The following is an 18,750-nucleotide window of genomic DNA, read 5'->3' on the forward strand; positions in this document are numbered from 1 at the left end:
TTAGGAATGGGTGGCGCATAATTGAGGCGGTTATTATTATTTCAGTAGGGAGTTCTCGGGATTGAAAGTTCGAGGTCGAAAGGGAATGGTGTTCGACTAAAGCCCCCAACGAGGGGGTGGATTCGCGGTACACCTGGCTCGCTCATTGCAATTAATTATAATTATGATCAGGTTACAGGTCGCGCCCAGAATCAGTTTAAATTCGTTGAATTTCATTCATGCCTGAATTTCCCCTCATTTCGATTTATACGAGAGTATCTTCAGCTTCGTCGATCGTCACTGACTTCTGATTCGGTGTCGTCCATAATTACTTCCGCAGACGATCATAACCAAATTGTTAAGACTGCGAATTCAAAGGACACTCTTATGGCTTAAATTCTACATTAACCTCAAAACTATGAAAGTACAAACATTGTCGACACTGAATCAATCTTAATCACCATTTCTCCAAAGAAACTCGCTAAGCCTTTAAAAAGCATCAAACTTCGATCAGCTTTCCCCTCTTAACCATCAACCTCCTAACCCTCCAACTTTCATTAACGATGGCTCCAGCAATGATGCGCCAATTCCACCCACCACATCATTAACCACGCAATTTTCGTTAATCATCGTACTCGGGTCGATAAATACCCCTTATTACCTCCTCCATCCTCCTAGTTCCATCAAGATAATCAGCTGTTCGTTAACGCCACGCGACGGCAAGTGTCCAACTTGGTTAACCTAAACGCGCGCGCTCACTAGCGAACCTTTTACGAACACCGTTCGCAAAACTAAATCACTACTCGATCTCTTCGCGTACATTGTTCGTGGGACAAATTCACGAACAGTTTTCGAGCAGTTACAAATATTCTGTCACACCAGTCTATCAGTTTTCCTGAGGAATCAGCTCGGTTGCCGATCTCATTTCCAACAGACGATTCTCTGTAGCGTCTAATAGTTACTAGCATCAATAGTTACTAGACTATTCCCCCTAAACTCTAGGTTGTTAAGAAGCGTTACTCTGTTGTGAAATAATAATTGGTTGGCAAGTAAGATTTAATTACGAAGACAATGACATTTTAACAGCCAAATCACAGTGGGCGTAAATTTCTTAGGTGTTCGCGAAAAGATTGCGCAGTGGTTAGAAATAGTGTTGGCTAGAACCGTGATTTGTGAGTCACGAGTGATCCGATCACGTTCATTCCCAATCACGGTGATTTTTCAACAGTGATCCGTGATTTTCGTGATTGCTTCTGATTGGTGCAGGCAGAATAGTGATTCGCGATTTTCGTGATCTGATTGGTGCAGGCAGAACAGTGACACGCGATTTTCGTGATCTGAATGGTGGAAAGCATAACTGCTCTTTGCACGCGCCACATAACCCCAATTTCTAATTTCTCTCGAAACATTCTCAAGTCCTCACTGTGCTCATAGAATCTCAGTTGTATATTTTGAACCAATGTAATCGTTCTTGATCTATTGAAATTAACGAATATTTCTTCACTTTAGTTAAAAAGTACAATGTACATGTGAATACTTTAGCCAATCAAATCAGTGCGTGCACACATTGACTATTCATGAATGCTCATACTAAGTACATATTCGTTGAATTAGCAAGCTTTGACTGTAACACAAACTATATTGAAGTATTTTATAAAAGATAATTCAATCAAGATCAAGAATTACGACTACAGTAAACAATTCACTCAAGTTAAAAAAATCACGATCACGTTCGTGCTTTAACTTCATTCACGACCGTGACCGTGATTCTGCGATCATTGTGATAAATCACTGTTAGTGATTTCGCACTCCATCCCTAGTTATAAACTGTCTGCGAACAGTGTTTCTCAAACGTTCGCTGGCGAATACGTCCCTTTTAAATGTACATTACGATCAGTTCAGGAACAGCATGGGAACATACGATTTCTAGGTGTTCGATTCCCATACTGTTCGCGAACACTTTGCGAACGCAGATGGAGACGCGCCTCAGCGCGACATAACCTATAACGATCTCAACAACGAAACTGCGGATCGTTGATCTAGACGACGAACTCGCGGCGCCGTAAGTTTATTCATGTATGTACAACGTATTTACACCCTTGTGACTCTGATATGGGCGAACGAGAGAGGGTTGGCAGAGAGAGAGAGAGAGCACCCTGTCCCGTTCTTCTCCTTCCACCAAGGATCGTTCGTTTTCACTGGGACGTCTTCGACTTTCGAGCGTGTGACGTGCACGGTCGTACGACGGAGCAGGCTTAAATTATTTACAAAACGGCTTACGTGTACGGCAAGAAGACTTCGAACAAGCGGCCAGAGCGATATTTACAGAAGTTCAGCGAGCCTGAATCGATATCGGCGTATCGAGGCTCTCGCGGCTTACGGATGGGTCCCAGACAGAAATGTGCTTCTAAATAAATCGTCGCGGCGAAAGATATTCAGTGAGGAATTAAGGAGCCGTTTTTATAACCGCGGAATGAAATTGGATTCGAAATCGATCGACTTGACGGGGAAGTTTCAACGACCGCGGTTTCATCGATGGCTCCTGGTGATAGGGGATTTGCTTATCGAGCGTTTCGTGGTTTCGTCGGTAAAGAAGGAAATTTAGACGGAGCAAATATGACGAGTGTCCATCTTTGCCTTTTTTAAGGTTAAATTTGAGTTTCTTTAATTTTCCGATTTGTGCTGAGGGTGGATAGGACGTGACTCCTCGTCAGAAAATGGGTCGAAATTATATATTACACTGCTTGCGTAGGACCCTCCGTTTTCGAGAAAATCGAGTTTCAAAATTGGTGGGCGGTCTGCAAAAATGTATAAAATGTAATTTTTGTAAGAGCCGTATTGTGTGCTGTGCCTACAGACAATTTCGTGCATTATTATGTACCAAATTCAAATTTCGTTCGTTAATCGGCATATTTTTGAAAATATAATTTCAAAATTTTTTTTAAAAAATTTCAAAACCGAATGGTACACTTTCATCAATCTTTCACTTGAAACTGTACTTGGTAAACGCAACACGGTGCTTTGTGCATTAAAATGTAAGAACAGGTCCAAAGGGAACGGCAACTGGGAGCAACCATTTTCAGAGTGGTATTTCTCGAAAACGGGGCTTCGTACGAAGAAAATATATTCCACGTTTTCGACGTATTTTATATCGAAGAACGATTCCCCTGACTGCTTCATGCATGATTATTCGCGGTTGCGTAATAATAACAGGAAATGTGCAGCAAATTGAACAATATAACCTATAAATTTGGCAAATCTTATTCGAGAAACTCCAGACTCGTGAGTTTCGATAGAAGTGCAGGAAAATAGGGGAAAGTAGTGAAACTTTTCTATCTGGGACGGGATCAATGATACATAATTCTGGGAAGAGTGCATCTTTCCCATACTTCGCAAGTTCGTTCGTTCGTGAAAGATATATTTAAAGTTCATCGTGGACGAATCCTTGCATTTCTTTCACACTTCTCGCATCGTCTCCTCCTTACCTTCTTTCGAATACGAACTCCACGAAAACTTATGCCTTCGTTTCTTGTTCGGTGTTTGGGATACGTAAAGTTTGCGTGAAATAAACGTCTAAAAAGCGCCAGTCTGCTGCAAACCCTTTCGAAAAATGAAAGCCTTCATTGTGGGGTTTTTTAAATAATGGAAAAGCGAAACCCTGTTCGAGGAAGCATTTCTATATAACTTTCCTGAAAGTATTTCCTTATTTTATTCTATTTTTTTACTCTCCTTCTAGCACATGAGTTTGTTTAAAAATTAGCGAATTTACATCGGAAAGCTGATCAATGTTACTATTTTTAATTTTAATTTTGTAATTTTTCAAAAATAAAATTCTTCTAATCAGATGCAGGTTGGATTTAGAATTTTTTAATTCCTATTCACAACGTTAACAATTTTTCTCCCCTTGAATGAAGATTACTATACATTAATCAGTTCGTTAAGAATTATCAACAAAATGTATATTTTACAGTTAAATAAAAATAAATACTACAGCTTGGAGCAAAGAAAAGAATTTTTAATTAATTTTCCAAGTTCCCCTTATGCCACATAAAAAAACTGCATGTGAAAAATAATGGGCCAACATTCCGTTTGAATTTGCTAAATTTGTTTCCCGACGCGGGATTTTAACGAAAAATTTTTTGCCCCCGTCAAAAAGGGAACAAAATTCCAGGTTCAAATCGAACTTTGTGGCTCGACTTTTCAGAAGCTTCGCGAATAAACTCGGTATCAAACATGCGGCGTTGAATCAACCCCCTCTTTTTATTCATACGAACCGAACTACTTTAAAAACTGACTCAGGCCCAATTACAGTTCTATCGCCTCTAATTGCCACGGAAAGAGAACACAGTGAGATGAAGATATAGTTTTAATTCGAGATCCGTTATCCCTCGTTCACGGGAGTAAATCCAATCAGAGGGCGAAGAAAAGAAGGAGAAGCAGAATTAAAGTCCAATAGAAACTCCATTGCGCTTCTAGTAGCAAATTCGATGCCTGGAGAAACAAATCTGGGTTCAATCAGGGTTTCGTTATTTCAAATCCTACGGGACATTTTCCAATTCTTCAAAGTCATTGGACAAGAGTTTCCTGATTTTGCAGGCCTGGGAAATACAGCTAGAGAACGAAAAACAGGATGGAAGAGGGATTAAAATTTTCTAGAAAAGAAACTTAACAAAATAAATAGAAAAAGAAACACATACAAAGGAAAAATGATGCTAGTAGCAGAGCAATTATAGTCAGAATAAAATCAACTTTGGCTACCTCCTCCACTCCACTGTTCCAGGTCCTCTGTTCCTTAAACGAATGGCGAGTTGATTTTGTTCTAACTGTAAGTTGTTAAATACCATGCTACAGGATATTGCTTTTAATGTTCCAATAACGAACTTCGAGAAAAGTTCACAAAGAAACGTTTGCAGTTGCAAGTACACGTTGAAAGACATTGCTATTCTTTAACACTCATTTTCAGCTGCAAACTGGGACACGTGGGTTCAGCTGATAGATTATTTATTACAGTCTCTGTGTAGAACATTTACTAGCCACTGTTGGAAGCTGACAACGAAACACAGCTCCAAATAAATCCACCTTTGCAACCCTCTTAAGCGAATCATCAATCAGTCCACCCCTCTATCAACAAGGATCGTATTATGATCCTCCCAATGATAACATTAGGCCACGTCCCACGTGCCCCAGTAGCATGAGAAATGAACCAACATTCTCTATCGACATACCAATCACCAAAGGAACCCCTCTTCGAATCAGTCTACCCCACTCCACTCATTTGCAAAAACGAAGTCCTCGCCATCCAAGCACCCCTGAAGCACCTTCAAACCCTCCCAAACCCAAGGAACTAGTAGACACCATTTTGGACAGTTCTCAGGACACCCGCGTCCTTACACAGTCACCTCTTCCGAGAACCTGCTCTTGTCATCCAGGTTGATGACGATGGCGTGGGTTCTGGCGTGGCCTGACTTGCCCTTGCTCTTCTCCCTGGTCTCTGTCTCCTTGTCCTCGCGCTTCGTCTCCGTTCCAATGTCCTCTGTGGCAGGTCTGCCGGAAGTGGACACCGCCACGTCGTTGGTCCTGACGACCTTCCTCACCTCCACTGAAACTGGCGCCTCCCCGTCCTTCGAGGGGCCTTGCTCCTTGGCCCTGATGCCGTTCTTCTCTACGCAGGCCTGGCACCTCTTCTCCTCCTTGGGCTCCGCACCTGAACAGACGGTCGTAGGGTCGCACTCCGAGCGACTTTCCAGCTGGTGTCGATGCGGGGTGGTGCGACTGAAGCTGGGAGGAGCTGGGGGACCTCTGTCTGGGGTGAGGGATGTGGGACTTGAAGGGGACATTGCGGTTGGAGGGGTCAGAAGTTGGTAAGTACATGATTCTGCTGTGTCGAGGGTTCTTGGTAGGGGGGTGGTCGTTGTCGGGGCTGGTGAAAGGGCGAAGAAGAAAAATGGAGCCTGTTTCTTTGATCACTGGCAGTGGGGTTGCGATGAAGATTATGCGTGATGGATGGTGGTTGTCAGAGGGAGTCTGGCTTAAGTTGAGACGTAGCTGGTCTGGCTAAGGTTTGACTCACCCTTTTGGTCGGTGTCGCCCTGGTAGGATCCGCCCACTTGTGTCTCAGCGACCGCTGTAGATCCATTTAGATCGCTGAGTCTCATGCTGGAGGAGATCGCCTGGATCGTGGACACCTGAGTTTCAGCGCGATTAGCGGCCTCTTGCATCGCTGCTAGCTTGTTCACTAGGTGGTGGTTTCCTAGTAGCACGTTCTTTTCCTTGAGGACTTCTAGCTGGTTGATGAACCGGCGGAACTCCTCCTGAAACAATACAGGCGGAAGCGATTAATCGCAGCCCTGGGTTATGGAGGGTAAGGAATACAAGAGATGGAGGAGTGAGGAATGGGGGCTAGGGATCTCTAGGGAGAAAACGCATCAGACGATTGCATAGCTGGGTGGAGGTTTGAAGCTGGATATACTGTTTGCTGGACTCTCGGTGCAATCTATTGGAATATTAGGATTGCCGATGGTTTCGTTCTATTGAAGCCTCGAATTTGAAATTGCGATCGCATGGAGTTGAAAATGGAGGATAGAATGTGGCATCAAAGGGAGTACGGAGCGGAAAATGAGGAATGTGAAGTTAGTAGTAGGGATTGGGAATATATTACGTATGGTGTGGATAATGGATAGTATAGAATGGGAAATTTAATGTAGGGAAGATCTGTGTACACAAGCAGCGTATAGTAGTCGGCATATAGTACCTCGTAGGTTTCAGGAGGTTTACAGTATGCAGTAGGGAGTTCATACTTGCTAAGGGGCAGTAGACGGTACAAAATAGGCAATAGGGAATACAAAATACAGGGTAAGGAATGAATAGTAGGGAATTGGAGATCCATAGTTGAGGATGACGAGTCCAAAGTTGGGGATAAGGAGTCCATAGTAGTCAATAAGAAGTCAGTAGTAAGGAGTGAGTCCATAGTAGGGAATAGGGAGTCCATAGTATAAAATAGGGATCCTAAAATAGGAAAACAGGGACAGCACAGTAAGAAATAAGGAGTCCACTCTAAGAAGGGTGTTCCCAGTGAACAATAGGAAGTCCATAATGAGCAATGAGAACTCAGCAGTAAAGAACAGAGAATAAACAATAGTAAATAAAGAGAATACACTATAAAACGGGGGATAGATAGAGTAAACGGAGTACACATTATATTACAAAGGGAATATGCAGTAGGCAACAGGAGGTACACATTAAGCAGTGAGAAATACAGAGTATGCACTAGGTGGTAGCTACAAGAGAATAGACAATCAGCTGTAGTGTATCAGGTACCGATAGCATCCAGCTACCAGACATTACAAAACAGAGTACAGAAGACGAAGTACATGACATACAGAACAGATAGTGGAGAATAGACCAAGTGTTGAAGTGTGCACAATGGGTGTTAGAAATTAGGGAATTAACAGTAAGTAATGGGCCATGACTGGTAGCTAATAGGCAATCAGTAATACCCAACAGGTAAGGAATAAATAACAGGTAATGGGCAATTGGTAATAGGTAATAACCAACAGGTAATAGGCAATTATTAATGAGTAATGGTTTACAAGTAACACGTAACAGCTAATTGATAATAAATCACAGACAATAGGTCGTCGGTCACGGGCAATAGACGTTGTACAACAAGCACGAAAGAGGTAACACAAACGGTCATTAGCGAATGATGATTTCATTACTAATGAGATCCCTCTAGCAAATACATCGTGCTCCCCATCAAGGGGTACGGCCATTGAATATTTTCATAATTATGGTTTCCCGGTCTCCCATAATTGATTTAAACAGCCTGTATAATCTGATCGTCATTCGCAATTTATAAAGCGTGAATTTCACCGATAATTGAGTGCAATCAGCGGGGTCTAAATTCAGACCTCCATCATTAACGTCGTTCAGTTGTGTCAAAATGATAATGAACGTGCGAGATTTTGGGAATAGGGTGGTCCTTCCCTCGCACCCTTCATTACGACGCAAATGTTAATTACTTCAAACTAGAATTAGAAAGAAAATAAAAACTTTTTCTATTGCTTAATTATCAGTTTTAAAAATTACACCAAGTCCTTGAATTTTAAAAAAAGGAACACTCCAAATTTTGGTACTCAACTTAGCAGACCCTAGTACTTAATATCACTAGGGACTTACACCTTACTTTTACGTTACGCATCATCCGAGTATGTAACCCCTACACACAGTGTGCCGTATTAATTTAACAACCTCCATTCTGTACAATGATAAAGCGCTAATTAAGCAAACAGCCACTTCGTGGGCTATTTCACCCTGCCCCAAATACTGCAGTGGTTTACGACTATTTATGTGGAGATCCCAAAGATTTGCTATTAAAAGTGATCGCTTGGTTTCATAGATCTCGTAAAGGGCAGCCTTACAAGAAATCCGCTTAACAAGCAAGATCCTCCTAATGAAGTTTCCAGGAGACGGCTACGGAGGCTATGAAAGTTATGCTGGTAAATCCATTCTGATACTGCATAAGCTTATTACAGCACTAAATTTAGGGCGCGCCGTTTTGTCTTATCCCTTATCATCGCCAAAAATTCGTCACGACAGCTCCCGACTTCTCTGTAGGGGGACAAGAAAAGGAATTGGATTTGAAGAACAACGACATCTGGGTTAAGTCTGGATCAACTGACAAAGAAGGAATGAGTTACGTCTAAGTGGGGCCTGAACTACTAGGTTTAACTCAACATTGGTTGGTCTATGGGTTAAGTTTAACTTGAAGTTAACCTCAAATTTCACACAAAGTTAACCTCAAGTTTCACTCAAAGCTTAAGTTTGGCTAAAAGTGAACCTCAAGTTTGATTTAAAGTTAATTTCAAGTTTGATTTAAAGTTAATCTCAAGTTTAACTTAATGTTAACCCCGAGTTTAACTTACAGTTACCTGTAAGTTCAATTTAAAGTTAACCTCAAGTTCAATTTAAAGTTAACCTCAAGTTTCACTCAAAGTTAACCTCAAGTTTCACTCAAAGTTAACCTCAAGTTTCACTCAAAGTTAACCTCAAGTTTCACTCAAAGCTTAAGTTTGGCTAAAAGTGAACCTCAAGTTTGATTTAAAGTTAATCTCAAGTTTGATTTAAAGTTAATCTCAAGTTTAACTTAATGTTAACCCCGAGTTTAACTTAATGTTAACCCCGAGTTTAACTTACAATCACCCTTAAGTTTAATTTAAAGTTAACCTAGGTATAAGTTAACTTTAAGTTAGGTGTATTTTGCCCCTGCGTCAATTCTACGTTAAATCTAATATATATCCCACTTTTAATAGTTACATGTTATATTTAAAGTATTATATATTATTAGATTTCAGTCCACAAGAATTTCCACATCATTAGGAATCCTCAACCCGAATACTGACAACACAAAGAAACAAGTCCTTCCTGAAAGACACCTTTACTAACTACAATACCTACAGAATTAATTAAATCCCAACCCCTCTGTTTTTTTTTTAGATTGCGTATCCCTGCTCAGTGCTACGTGGACCTCGATTCACGTAACATATTTCCTGTTCTCCCAGCGCAATTGGGAGCGGAAACTCGCCGACGTCCTCTATCATTTTCTTCCCACGAATTATCGCCCATGACGGAATATTTAGTTGCAAATACAGAGTTACACTCCACACAGGATTTCTAATGGCCTGTCAAAGTTTCCCTGAAAATGGTGGAGCAACGTCCAAATACACAACTGACATCGCGAGAGACATGCCCAGCCTGGTCCCTGCAATTTATTATTAATTGGACAGTGGATGGTGTTGTTGATGAGTTTCGAAACAAAACCGCCATCACTTCTACCCCCGCTAAAATCTACTTCCTGCCTGATGGAATGTTCAAACGTGTGTCCTGTCGGCACGGTCACCGACTGGCTAAAGCGCACCATCGCTTATACGCTGATTCCCGTGGAAAAGAATTCACTCGCCCACGGCAAGCGACACTCCAGCGCGCTGGAATGCATCAGCAGCTGTTTAAAATTCCCGAGCGAGTCGGTGAAAGCGCAAGGTGAACGGTCCCAGCGATTAGGCGCCTCCTGTTCCAACGGATTTCAGGGACGCCTGCATTAGCCCCGACAAAAGGCAGCGCGAAAAATGTCATCCGCGGGGCTTTTAGAGCGAAGATTGCGGGGGCAATCGCAAAAAGCCTGGAAAATTGCGTCGGCCTCGAAGATACGGTCGGTGAAGCGCGGGGAATGGAAAAGAGGGCGAGCCGGAGCTGCCGGCTTTGACATTTGACTGCTGACGATGGTCTGCCGTTTAACGGGATCCCTGAAGGGTACTCCCCCGCAAATGCAATTCGGCCGAGTCGTTGATCGGCGCGCAGACACCTTCCGCCTAGCTATGCCGAATCTCCAGCTATTCCGGACTAACTGCGACGAAGCTATCGCTGGATACTCAAATGACGGGTCTCGATTAGAACATCTGTGAAGATTTGGTATAATGACATTATAATGCTCTGTAATTATTACAATTGTACCGTAATTTTTGTCAATTTTAAAAGCTGAATGGAAAGTTTTACGATTTTTCAATAATAATCCAATTGCAGTGACGAGGTAGAATGTTCAAAATTCTGGCGTAAGTCTGAATTTATATAAGACTAAAGAATTTTGGGACTAACAAGGGACCCCGAACTCGCACTAATTGAATGGAACGCAATTTTGTGGGTGTACAGAGTATATTCAAGAGATAGAGAAAAATATTTCAAACAAAAGTTAAATGGAACAATAAGTGCTGTAAACTTGCGTTTGCAAAATTTTGAAAAAAAGTTTTTTCTCGTCAGGTAGTTTTTTTTAAAACTCTTTTCAAAATTTTGTTGACTCAAATTTCCAGCGCTTATTTTACCATTAAACTTTTGTTTGAAACTTTTTTTTCTGTCTCTTGTGCTTTAGAAGTTATACCCGAAAAAGTGTAGTGCCTATTTGAGTTTGATGATAGTGTTCTGCGCAAGGGTCAGCAAATTTGTTTCCACATCGTCTAATCCCTCCACACCAAGATGATCCTGACACGCTAAACTACATTCGGTATCCAGCACCCCTACTACATAACGCATCACACTCATTTGTTTGTCTCAGTTGGGCACTTCATTGGCCCCTCCTGGTAGAAGGGCAACTAAAACGAGCGTCTATTGAGCTTGCCACCTGATCCTCAATTAATTGCAGCTCTGGTTGCACGAGGCCAGCTAATACGGCGTTATCGAGCCCCACAGTGCGCCCAAAACGTTCCTCATCTCAGAAATTAGCGTCTAGAATCCTGAGCCCAGGCTCCCTGTCATCTGAGGTGGCCACCTTCCCTTTGTAAATAGTATTTATCAATCCCTCAGCCGCACCTGTGTGCCACAATCACCTCAGATGGAATAATTTAAACAAAGATCTTTACGAAGCCCATTGTATCCTCCTTCTAGGCTTCCTGAAACCTAAACTGGAGCTACTCTGTAGATTGCAACTGGGAGCCACCCCTCAGAGGGGCAGATGTTATCTCAGTATCTGATAGTCTCTGGTAGGTAACTTCAGATAGATTCTAATTGTTAATTTGGCACTCACGTTGGATTAATGGAGATAGAATGTGAATCGAATATTGGCATAGAAATCCATAGCAATCTAGGGGGCAGATGTTTGGAAAGAAGAGGTGTGATGGTACTGAGTTGTTTTGGAAGGTTAATTGGGATGTTAGACCATGTTCGGGCTAGCCAATAGTAAATAGGCCTCTGTATTGCCGATAACGTAATTAATGCGCCCCTGCAGAGAGGCCTATTAATCGGCTTTTCACACAATGGGGCTTGAAGGTTCGCTCTCTGCTAATAGGCATATTGGGAGATATGGTGTGGAGGGAGATATGGGGTGCTTACCTTACTTTTTCTTATGGGGGATCATGCTTTAACGGCGGATATAAAGGCAGGTTTTTCTTCGATGAAAATGTTGAGTTAAACATGGGAAGTGCATTGAAACTTTGCTCATTATTGCAAATAGGACAAGTAGCATCTTAAATAGTATATTCCATAATTCTTCTTTGATACATGAATTTGGAATTCTTCAAATTAGTTTAGGAATCGAAGAATTAAAACAGAATTTCTTTGCAACGAGCACTATTGCATAGATAAATAAATTTTTTTGGAAACGATGCAAAGATGTTTTTTAATCACAGAAAATAGGATGAGTCAGGTCCTTCGCGACTGGTGAGTAAGTCTCAACTACTTCTTCGTCAGATCTAAGCTATTCAAGTCTAAGTTATAATGGGTTAGGTTTGACTTAACTTTGAGTTGAGTCATGTTGAGTTAGATTTAAATTAGGAAGGGCTAAGTCTGACTTATCTTTGTGTTGAGTCATGTTGAGTTAGGTCTATGTTAATTCTAATCTAGCATTACCTTAGGTTCATTTAGGTTCACTTTATGTTATCCCTGAATTATATCGGACTTACTTCTGAGTTAGGTCGTACAAGTTATACCACACAAATTGCTTCTGAATCCCAAAAATATTTCCCGAAACGCTTGAAATAATTCTCAAAAATCCGCGAGTGCATTAAAAGTTCCTCGTTAATTTGTTATCAAGCATATTTTATCCCGCGAAAGCCAACATATCCGGTCTCCCTGTTAATTACACAACCGCGTGTTACCATGAATGAGGGAACGCATAATCACGAGAATCCTCCCCTGTTAAACTTGGCGCGCAAAAAGCAAACTGGGGGTGGATTCGTTAAGTAGAACACAGATATTCAGCTGTCGCGGAATTATATCTTCCTCCGAAATTATTGGTGCGCATTCTTTGAAGTGTACACGCGCGTCACATTAAAAGCTCGGACGTGTTTGAAACGAGCTTTCAGCTCTTTATCTGTTTCCAGGGACATCCGCGCGTAATTGGTAGCACATAGTTCTCAGTGTAATCGTTAACACGAATTCCCGGAGCGACCCTTCGCAGTCTACCAATCGCTCTGCATTAATTCTCCAATACGACCCGAAAGACACTTTGAGAATTATTATTCCACCCATTCCCAACCCTTCCTCAACGCAATCATACACAATTGCGGTAGAAATAATGCTCTCAAGATGCAGTCCGCACCTTCAAGCACCAATTAACAATTAACAAAAATCCTCCACTTTGAAAAATGCAAAAAAAGTCCCTAAAACACCCCTCACTATTTAAAATACATCCCTCTTCGAGGATTAATCGTCTCCCACTTGGCGCCCCCGGAAGCTACATCAAACTCGCATTTCTAAGGGTGGTGATTACCAAGCTAATCGTAAAATAATCGACAAAAATTCAGGACGCCAGGGGGAAGAAAGAAATCACACTCCAGCTTAGAGAGACAGCTCGTTTCGAAGGTATATGGAGCATCACGCGAAAGTATCATTAAAGACGCATTTCAGTCGAATACCGGGGGTGGGTCTGGCGCGATGAGAATCTAAAAATGTCAGAGGTTGGGAGGGAGTGGGAAGGGGTCGGTACCTCGAAGTGCTCTTACCGTGGCTCCGTCGCTCTCGTCGGTGAAGTTTCCCTGCTGAAGGGATATCGAGTTGGTCTGGTTACTGGTGCCCGCTGGGCGGCTGCTTTTCCCCAGAAATTTCCCAGTGGCGCCGGAGTGCTTCCCCTCGTCCTTGCCCCCGCTACGGAACACCACGTAGGCCTACATTAAACAGGCAAGTTTCAGTCACGGCGACACGATTCTTCAAGAATCGCGGCGAGCCACCGCGATGGCAAAGTTTGGGCATCGCTTGTCGGGGGAGCGGTGGATGTCGTAACGTGTTCTTGTAAAAAATTCATTTACCCATGGATAATGCATAGAATTAGTTGAGAAAAAAAATATAGTCGACTTAGGGTCTACTTAAGTGATGCACGGAGTGACACCTTTGGGGTTGAGAATCACTTGATGTGCTTTTGGTACTCACTAGAGAGCCTAGTGACGTAACATGTTCATCCATCTTGGTGGCACTGGGGACTTAAAGTGACGGTGTTAAAAATTACGATGAATATGTTCCTAGGCTATTGACGTTCTAAAAGCTCCCTATAGCTGCTCTGCTGAGAATAATGTGGTGGGCATCGGGGGAGGGTGCCCAGTTGGGGATGAGGAATTTTCTGAGTGGTGAACCGAAGAACGTGATAGGGGTGGGATTGTCTCGCCATATTTCAGGAGCATCAAGCATTGAAAGTTTGGATAGGATTAGTTTATGAATGTGGGGGGTATGAAGATTGATGGGGGGTCTATTAGAAGTTGGCGGTCCCCATGCGTAGGGGGTTAATTTTTGAAGAAGTTCTGTGATGAGATTCCTAGGGTTCTCTTGCCATCAGACATTATAGTTTGGCCTACTTAGTGGGTGGATCGTTAGGTAATCCCCCGTTTCAGGGTCTAGGGACTTGATGTCACCCCTTATCTAAGTGGAACTCTATTAGAACACTCTTGCCAAAGAGGAAATACAGTATCTAAATATGGCCCGAAGTCTATAACACTTACATGATACCTACATAAACCTCCACATGTCATATCATGTGCCCACATCGCCCCCTATAGTCCCCCATAATTAAACACCATTATCGTCCCTACTCTCTGCCCAAATCCTTCTTTTAGGGGCAGCCCAATGGCAGTGTCATTCATCGCAGCTAGACTCCATCAGTCCTTCCCTATTTAAAGAGTAACATAACCTCAACGCCAAGCTCGGGGTCCGCGTCGAGTCTGTATCCCTCCCAATCCCAGCCTATCCAGAAAGAGGATTGCCACGTCCCCTGTTGACGCGCCAGATTCGACACGTCGACATGGCAGCGTGCACGGGCAATACCCCTGACCCAAAAAACGTTATTTTGTTCTATCGTTATCCCGATAACAGAGATCCCGCGATACGTCGTACACCGCAGGCTCCGGAATAGAAGTGGTACCGCTGCATCGAACCTTCCCGGTGCTTTTTTTTTGGATCCACCGGTGGGATATACCCCAGGAGGCCAACGATTTTTCACTCCACCCGCTGGGCAAATAAATTATCTCGCGGTTGTTCGCACGCAAATGCTCCACAACTTCCACCGAGCCCCGACCGGATGTTTCCAATGACCAATATGTACACCGTGAAATAAATAAATTCCAGTGGGTGGGGTGGAGGACGGTCGCCGCAAGCCACCCCCTCCAGGATTCACGAGTCCAACCTGCTCGTGGCCATTTATTTCACGGCGCGGATGGGATGAAGCATAAATGCAGGATCGATCAGTCTTACCTTGCTGCCGAATATGAGGCACAGCAGCAGCGTGACCGTAAGCTGGGTGTGACAGAAAAATATCACGTACAATAAATCCGGATTGGCCGGCGACTGCAAGAACAACCTGCAACCAGAAAGATTGCATCCGGTGAGGGTCTTCTTCCTTCGGGGAGGCGTTTCTTAGATGGAGGGGAGGGAAGGTGTCTGCTAGATCCTCGTTTATGGAGTATCACATGCCCTCCAACTATGCCACCATGGCGGGTTTCGATTTTTTTTTTTAGCGTGCTTTGGTGTGTTCTTTTTGTGTGTTTGTTAATATTGTGTTAACGATCCATGCTCCGAGCTATGCGGTAGGCGCTTCAAGAACCCTCTAAGTACTTAATCATTTTTGCACTGTACTTTGTAAGTCCGTACTGCTCCGATTTGTCTAAAGTTATTCTGCTCATTTGTGACCTACCTAACGACACACTACTGGCTAATTGGGTTAATTTTCGCGTAGTTAGAGTTTGCCATTGTACTGTGCTAATTACAATGGCTGAAAAATGTTGTGTAAAGGGAGGGTGTTTCGCGAGGGTTTTTATAGTACGTCGGAGTGCCTCGAGGTTGGACATCAGAGTATGGGTTTTGAGTGGAGTATTTTACGAAGAAGGATCCTTGTTACGTTGTTCCAGGTTTTATTTCTCGAGCTTTAACAACACCTACTGGAACCTAACGAACCTAATTTACACTTGCATATTTATGGAAAATTATACAACTGCCTCTGGTATAAGAGTTACAAAAGACCTTCAGGACTTTTGAATCACCATGAATTTAATTAATTTAATTTTCTGAGGTGGTACAATCATCTAGATACATCAGTATCAGCCCTATCGTACCAATAACAATCAGATCTAATAGGCCTAGTAGACTGAAGATGCAGTCAGCCAAGTCAGTCTTCTATTATTTTTTACTTTAGCATCGTTTTCATTAGAGGAGTTACCAAGGAGAGTCCTTTGGCTACCACCACTATTCTTTGAAAACACTAGCTGTTGCTTCAAAGTTTCCCCGCCAACGTATGGGCTTCTCAAAGAAACAAAGTTCGGTTTTCCGTTCCCCCTTTCCAGAACCGAATTCCCTGAACAACTTATTTTCTTCCTTGTGCCTCCCTTTCAAGCGCTATAACGTTACCCACCATCGGGAACTCCTCCGCCAGCTTCTCGTCTTGGCGTATAATTATGCGCGTGATTAAACGCTGGTCGAAAATACTGTGAAAGAGGCGGGGTATTTCGTTACTCCTTTCACGTACGGGCGAGAAACTTTAAGCCACCTAATACACAGTCACGTCGCTAGGCGCGAGACTTTTGCTAGCTTCCAACTCTGTTGGGGGGAGTTACCGCGCTCTGTGGTGTCAGATGTTTGATGGGGATTTGGAGGTGTGAGAATTTTCTAAAGTTGCCTCTGACGTGAAAATTTTTATGACGACTATTAATCGTAGGAATAGGGGTATCGTGTAATTCCTGTAATTCGTGTGGGGGTCACGGAAAAAACATCCACGGATAAAAACGACCTTGGGGCGACGGGACTCGAACCCACGATCTTCGGATTTCCTCTGCGTACCATCCAGCCGCCTAACTAACTCCACCAAAGTCGACTCGCCGCGGTCTGTATGTTCCGGGGTCCCTGTTATTGGGTTCCTGATGCTACACTATCAGAACTGATTGATCCGTGGATCAATATTCGATATAGTAAGACTTTATAGGTAAAATTTTACGTTAGGTGTACCGAGGACAGGAGTTCCATGTCGATATTTTGTGAAAACAATAAATAGTTTTGTTTGATAGTCCCCGAATGCATATCTTGAAAACAAATCAGAGACTTAAAGAGCCATTTTTCAAATTCTTGCGCCACTCAAAGTGTTAATGTTGAATGATAGTATTCAGAGAACCAGAGCTGGGCTCCTCGTTTCTTCTGGTCGGAGGGAGATGCGCCCCCTCCTCTGCTTTCAGAGGAAACGTAAACCTAGATCGTAACAGTAAACGGTTTGGTTTAGTACCATAGCATTTCAAGCACTGGTTAGAGGCAAGGCGTGGTGTTGGCTGACGAACATTACACATGCACAGCATGTGCACTACGCTCGAGTCATAATAGCTTACGGTCTTCTGCTCCAGATCGAGGGAAACGCAACCGAGTATCAGTGGAACACATTACTAAAATTAATGATTTCAGAGGGAGCTACTGTTACTCGAACCGCGGATATTTCCGACGTATCGAATTCGATGTTTCGCCAACAAAATGGAAAATCGAAGCAGAAAATACGCGCCCACTCATTTCTACCATTAGAAGTCATACTGTATCTAACATTACTCCACAATTCTGCTGTTAAATATTGAGTTTGGCTTGGCACCACAGCATAATGAAATTATATCGATAGGTTATGTTCGCTGACTTCAATATGGCGTCGGATCATGAAAGGTGTCTAAAGCCTCGTTCTCATTGGTCATGTTACTCGACTAAGGTGGATTAGTAGTGGGGGAACAGTGTCTCGGTGGTCTGCAGCAGCCAATTCACTTACAAGGAGGCCGCACAGGTTATGCAATCGGTTCTGGAATGAGACTGGGTGGACATTATAGTGCACACCTAGTGTTACAAAACCGTAAAGGGTTTTTGTACAATGGGCCTTCGTTTTCGAGAAATTTGAGTTCAAAGTTTTGCGCGACAGTAGTATTTCAGTTGTGCAAACATTCTTAGGAAGCAACGGTCGTAGCTGCGATATTAAGATGTTTGGCTACGGTGCTGGAGGTCTTCGGTTCGATTCCTGGTGCGCGCTTGTTTTTTTTTCTTTTTCTTACCGTAGTAATGGCTGCACCTAAAATTATTTTGCGCTGTAACGATGTTAATAATATATATTATTACAATAATACTGCACACAAAGTACAAACATAATACAAGTGCAGATATAATATAAATATAATAAAACCGCAAATTACAAATAATATCAGTGCAACAATATTAATATTATTATCATTATCGATGATGTATTAAATTTACTACGTCTATAAGTGTGAGTGCTTTTATATATTTAAAAAATATGCCGAAGACGTCGCGGGCTGCAGACTATCGAATAGACTTTAACGGCAGTTAGAGCTCCGGTCATATCTGACCGTAGGGATAGTCGTATACAGTAATTTCTCGGAAACGAAGGCCCACTGTACAAAAACCCTCTACGGTTTTGTAACACTAGGTGCGCACTACAATGTCCACCCAGTCTCATTCCAGAACCGATTGCATAACCTGTGCGGTCTCCTTGTTAGTTCCAACTATAGCGTGCACCGTCCCTTTCTGCTGCTCGAAATCGAAATAAAACGTCCTCGAAATCTCAAAGGATTTTCCAATGGAGGAAACCCTCATTTGCAAATTTTCCGCTGCACTTGGCCGGCGGCAGCGAATAATTTAAAGGATCAGAGCAGCCGGTAATTCCGCCACCTTATCTTTTACATTCCCAGATGTCCACATTCATTAACGAATCCTGCCGCCATTCGTTAGACTCAACAAATTAAAGCCGCAACGGTGACCCACCTACCAGCTTTC

The 18,750-nt window shown here is 42.8% G+C and overlaps 1 protein-coding gene across 2 annotated transcripts in view; it reads right to left on the bottom strand.

The window, feature by feature from the left end:
* Window positions 1-4,827: 4,827 nt before the first annotated feature.
* The window catches only part of LOC143377110 (metabotropic glycine receptor), a 142,214-nt gene continuing 128,291 nt past the window's right edge, over window positions 4,828-18,750 (bottom strand). The window contains exons 10-13 of one of the 2 annotated variants that reach the window (XM_076828054.1): window positions 15,202-15,307; window positions 13,467-13,628; window positions 6,050-6,290; window positions 4,828-5,683 (exon numbers count right to left, since the gene is read on the bottom strand). In XM_076828054.1, the coding sequence (XP_076684169.1) occupies window positions 5,367-5,683; window positions 6,050-6,290; window positions 13,467-13,628; window positions 15,202-15,307 (826 nt within the window). In that variant the 3' untranslated portion in view covers window positions 4,828-5,366. Of the gene's footprint in view, window positions 5,684-6,049; window positions 6,291-13,466; window positions 13,629-15,201; window positions 15,308-18,750 lie in introns of those variants that run through there. The other variant, XR_013087236.1, reaches the window with a different exon arrangement.

Source organism: Andrena cerasifolii, chromosome 15, assembly GCF_050908995.1.
Source record: "Andrena cerasifolii isolate SP2316 chromosome 15, iyAndCera1_principal, whole genome shotgun sequence".
In the NCBI taxonomy this organism is placed as follows: domain Eukaryota; kingdom Metazoa; phylum Arthropoda; class Insecta; order Hymenoptera; family Andrenidae; genus Andrena; species Andrena cerasifolii.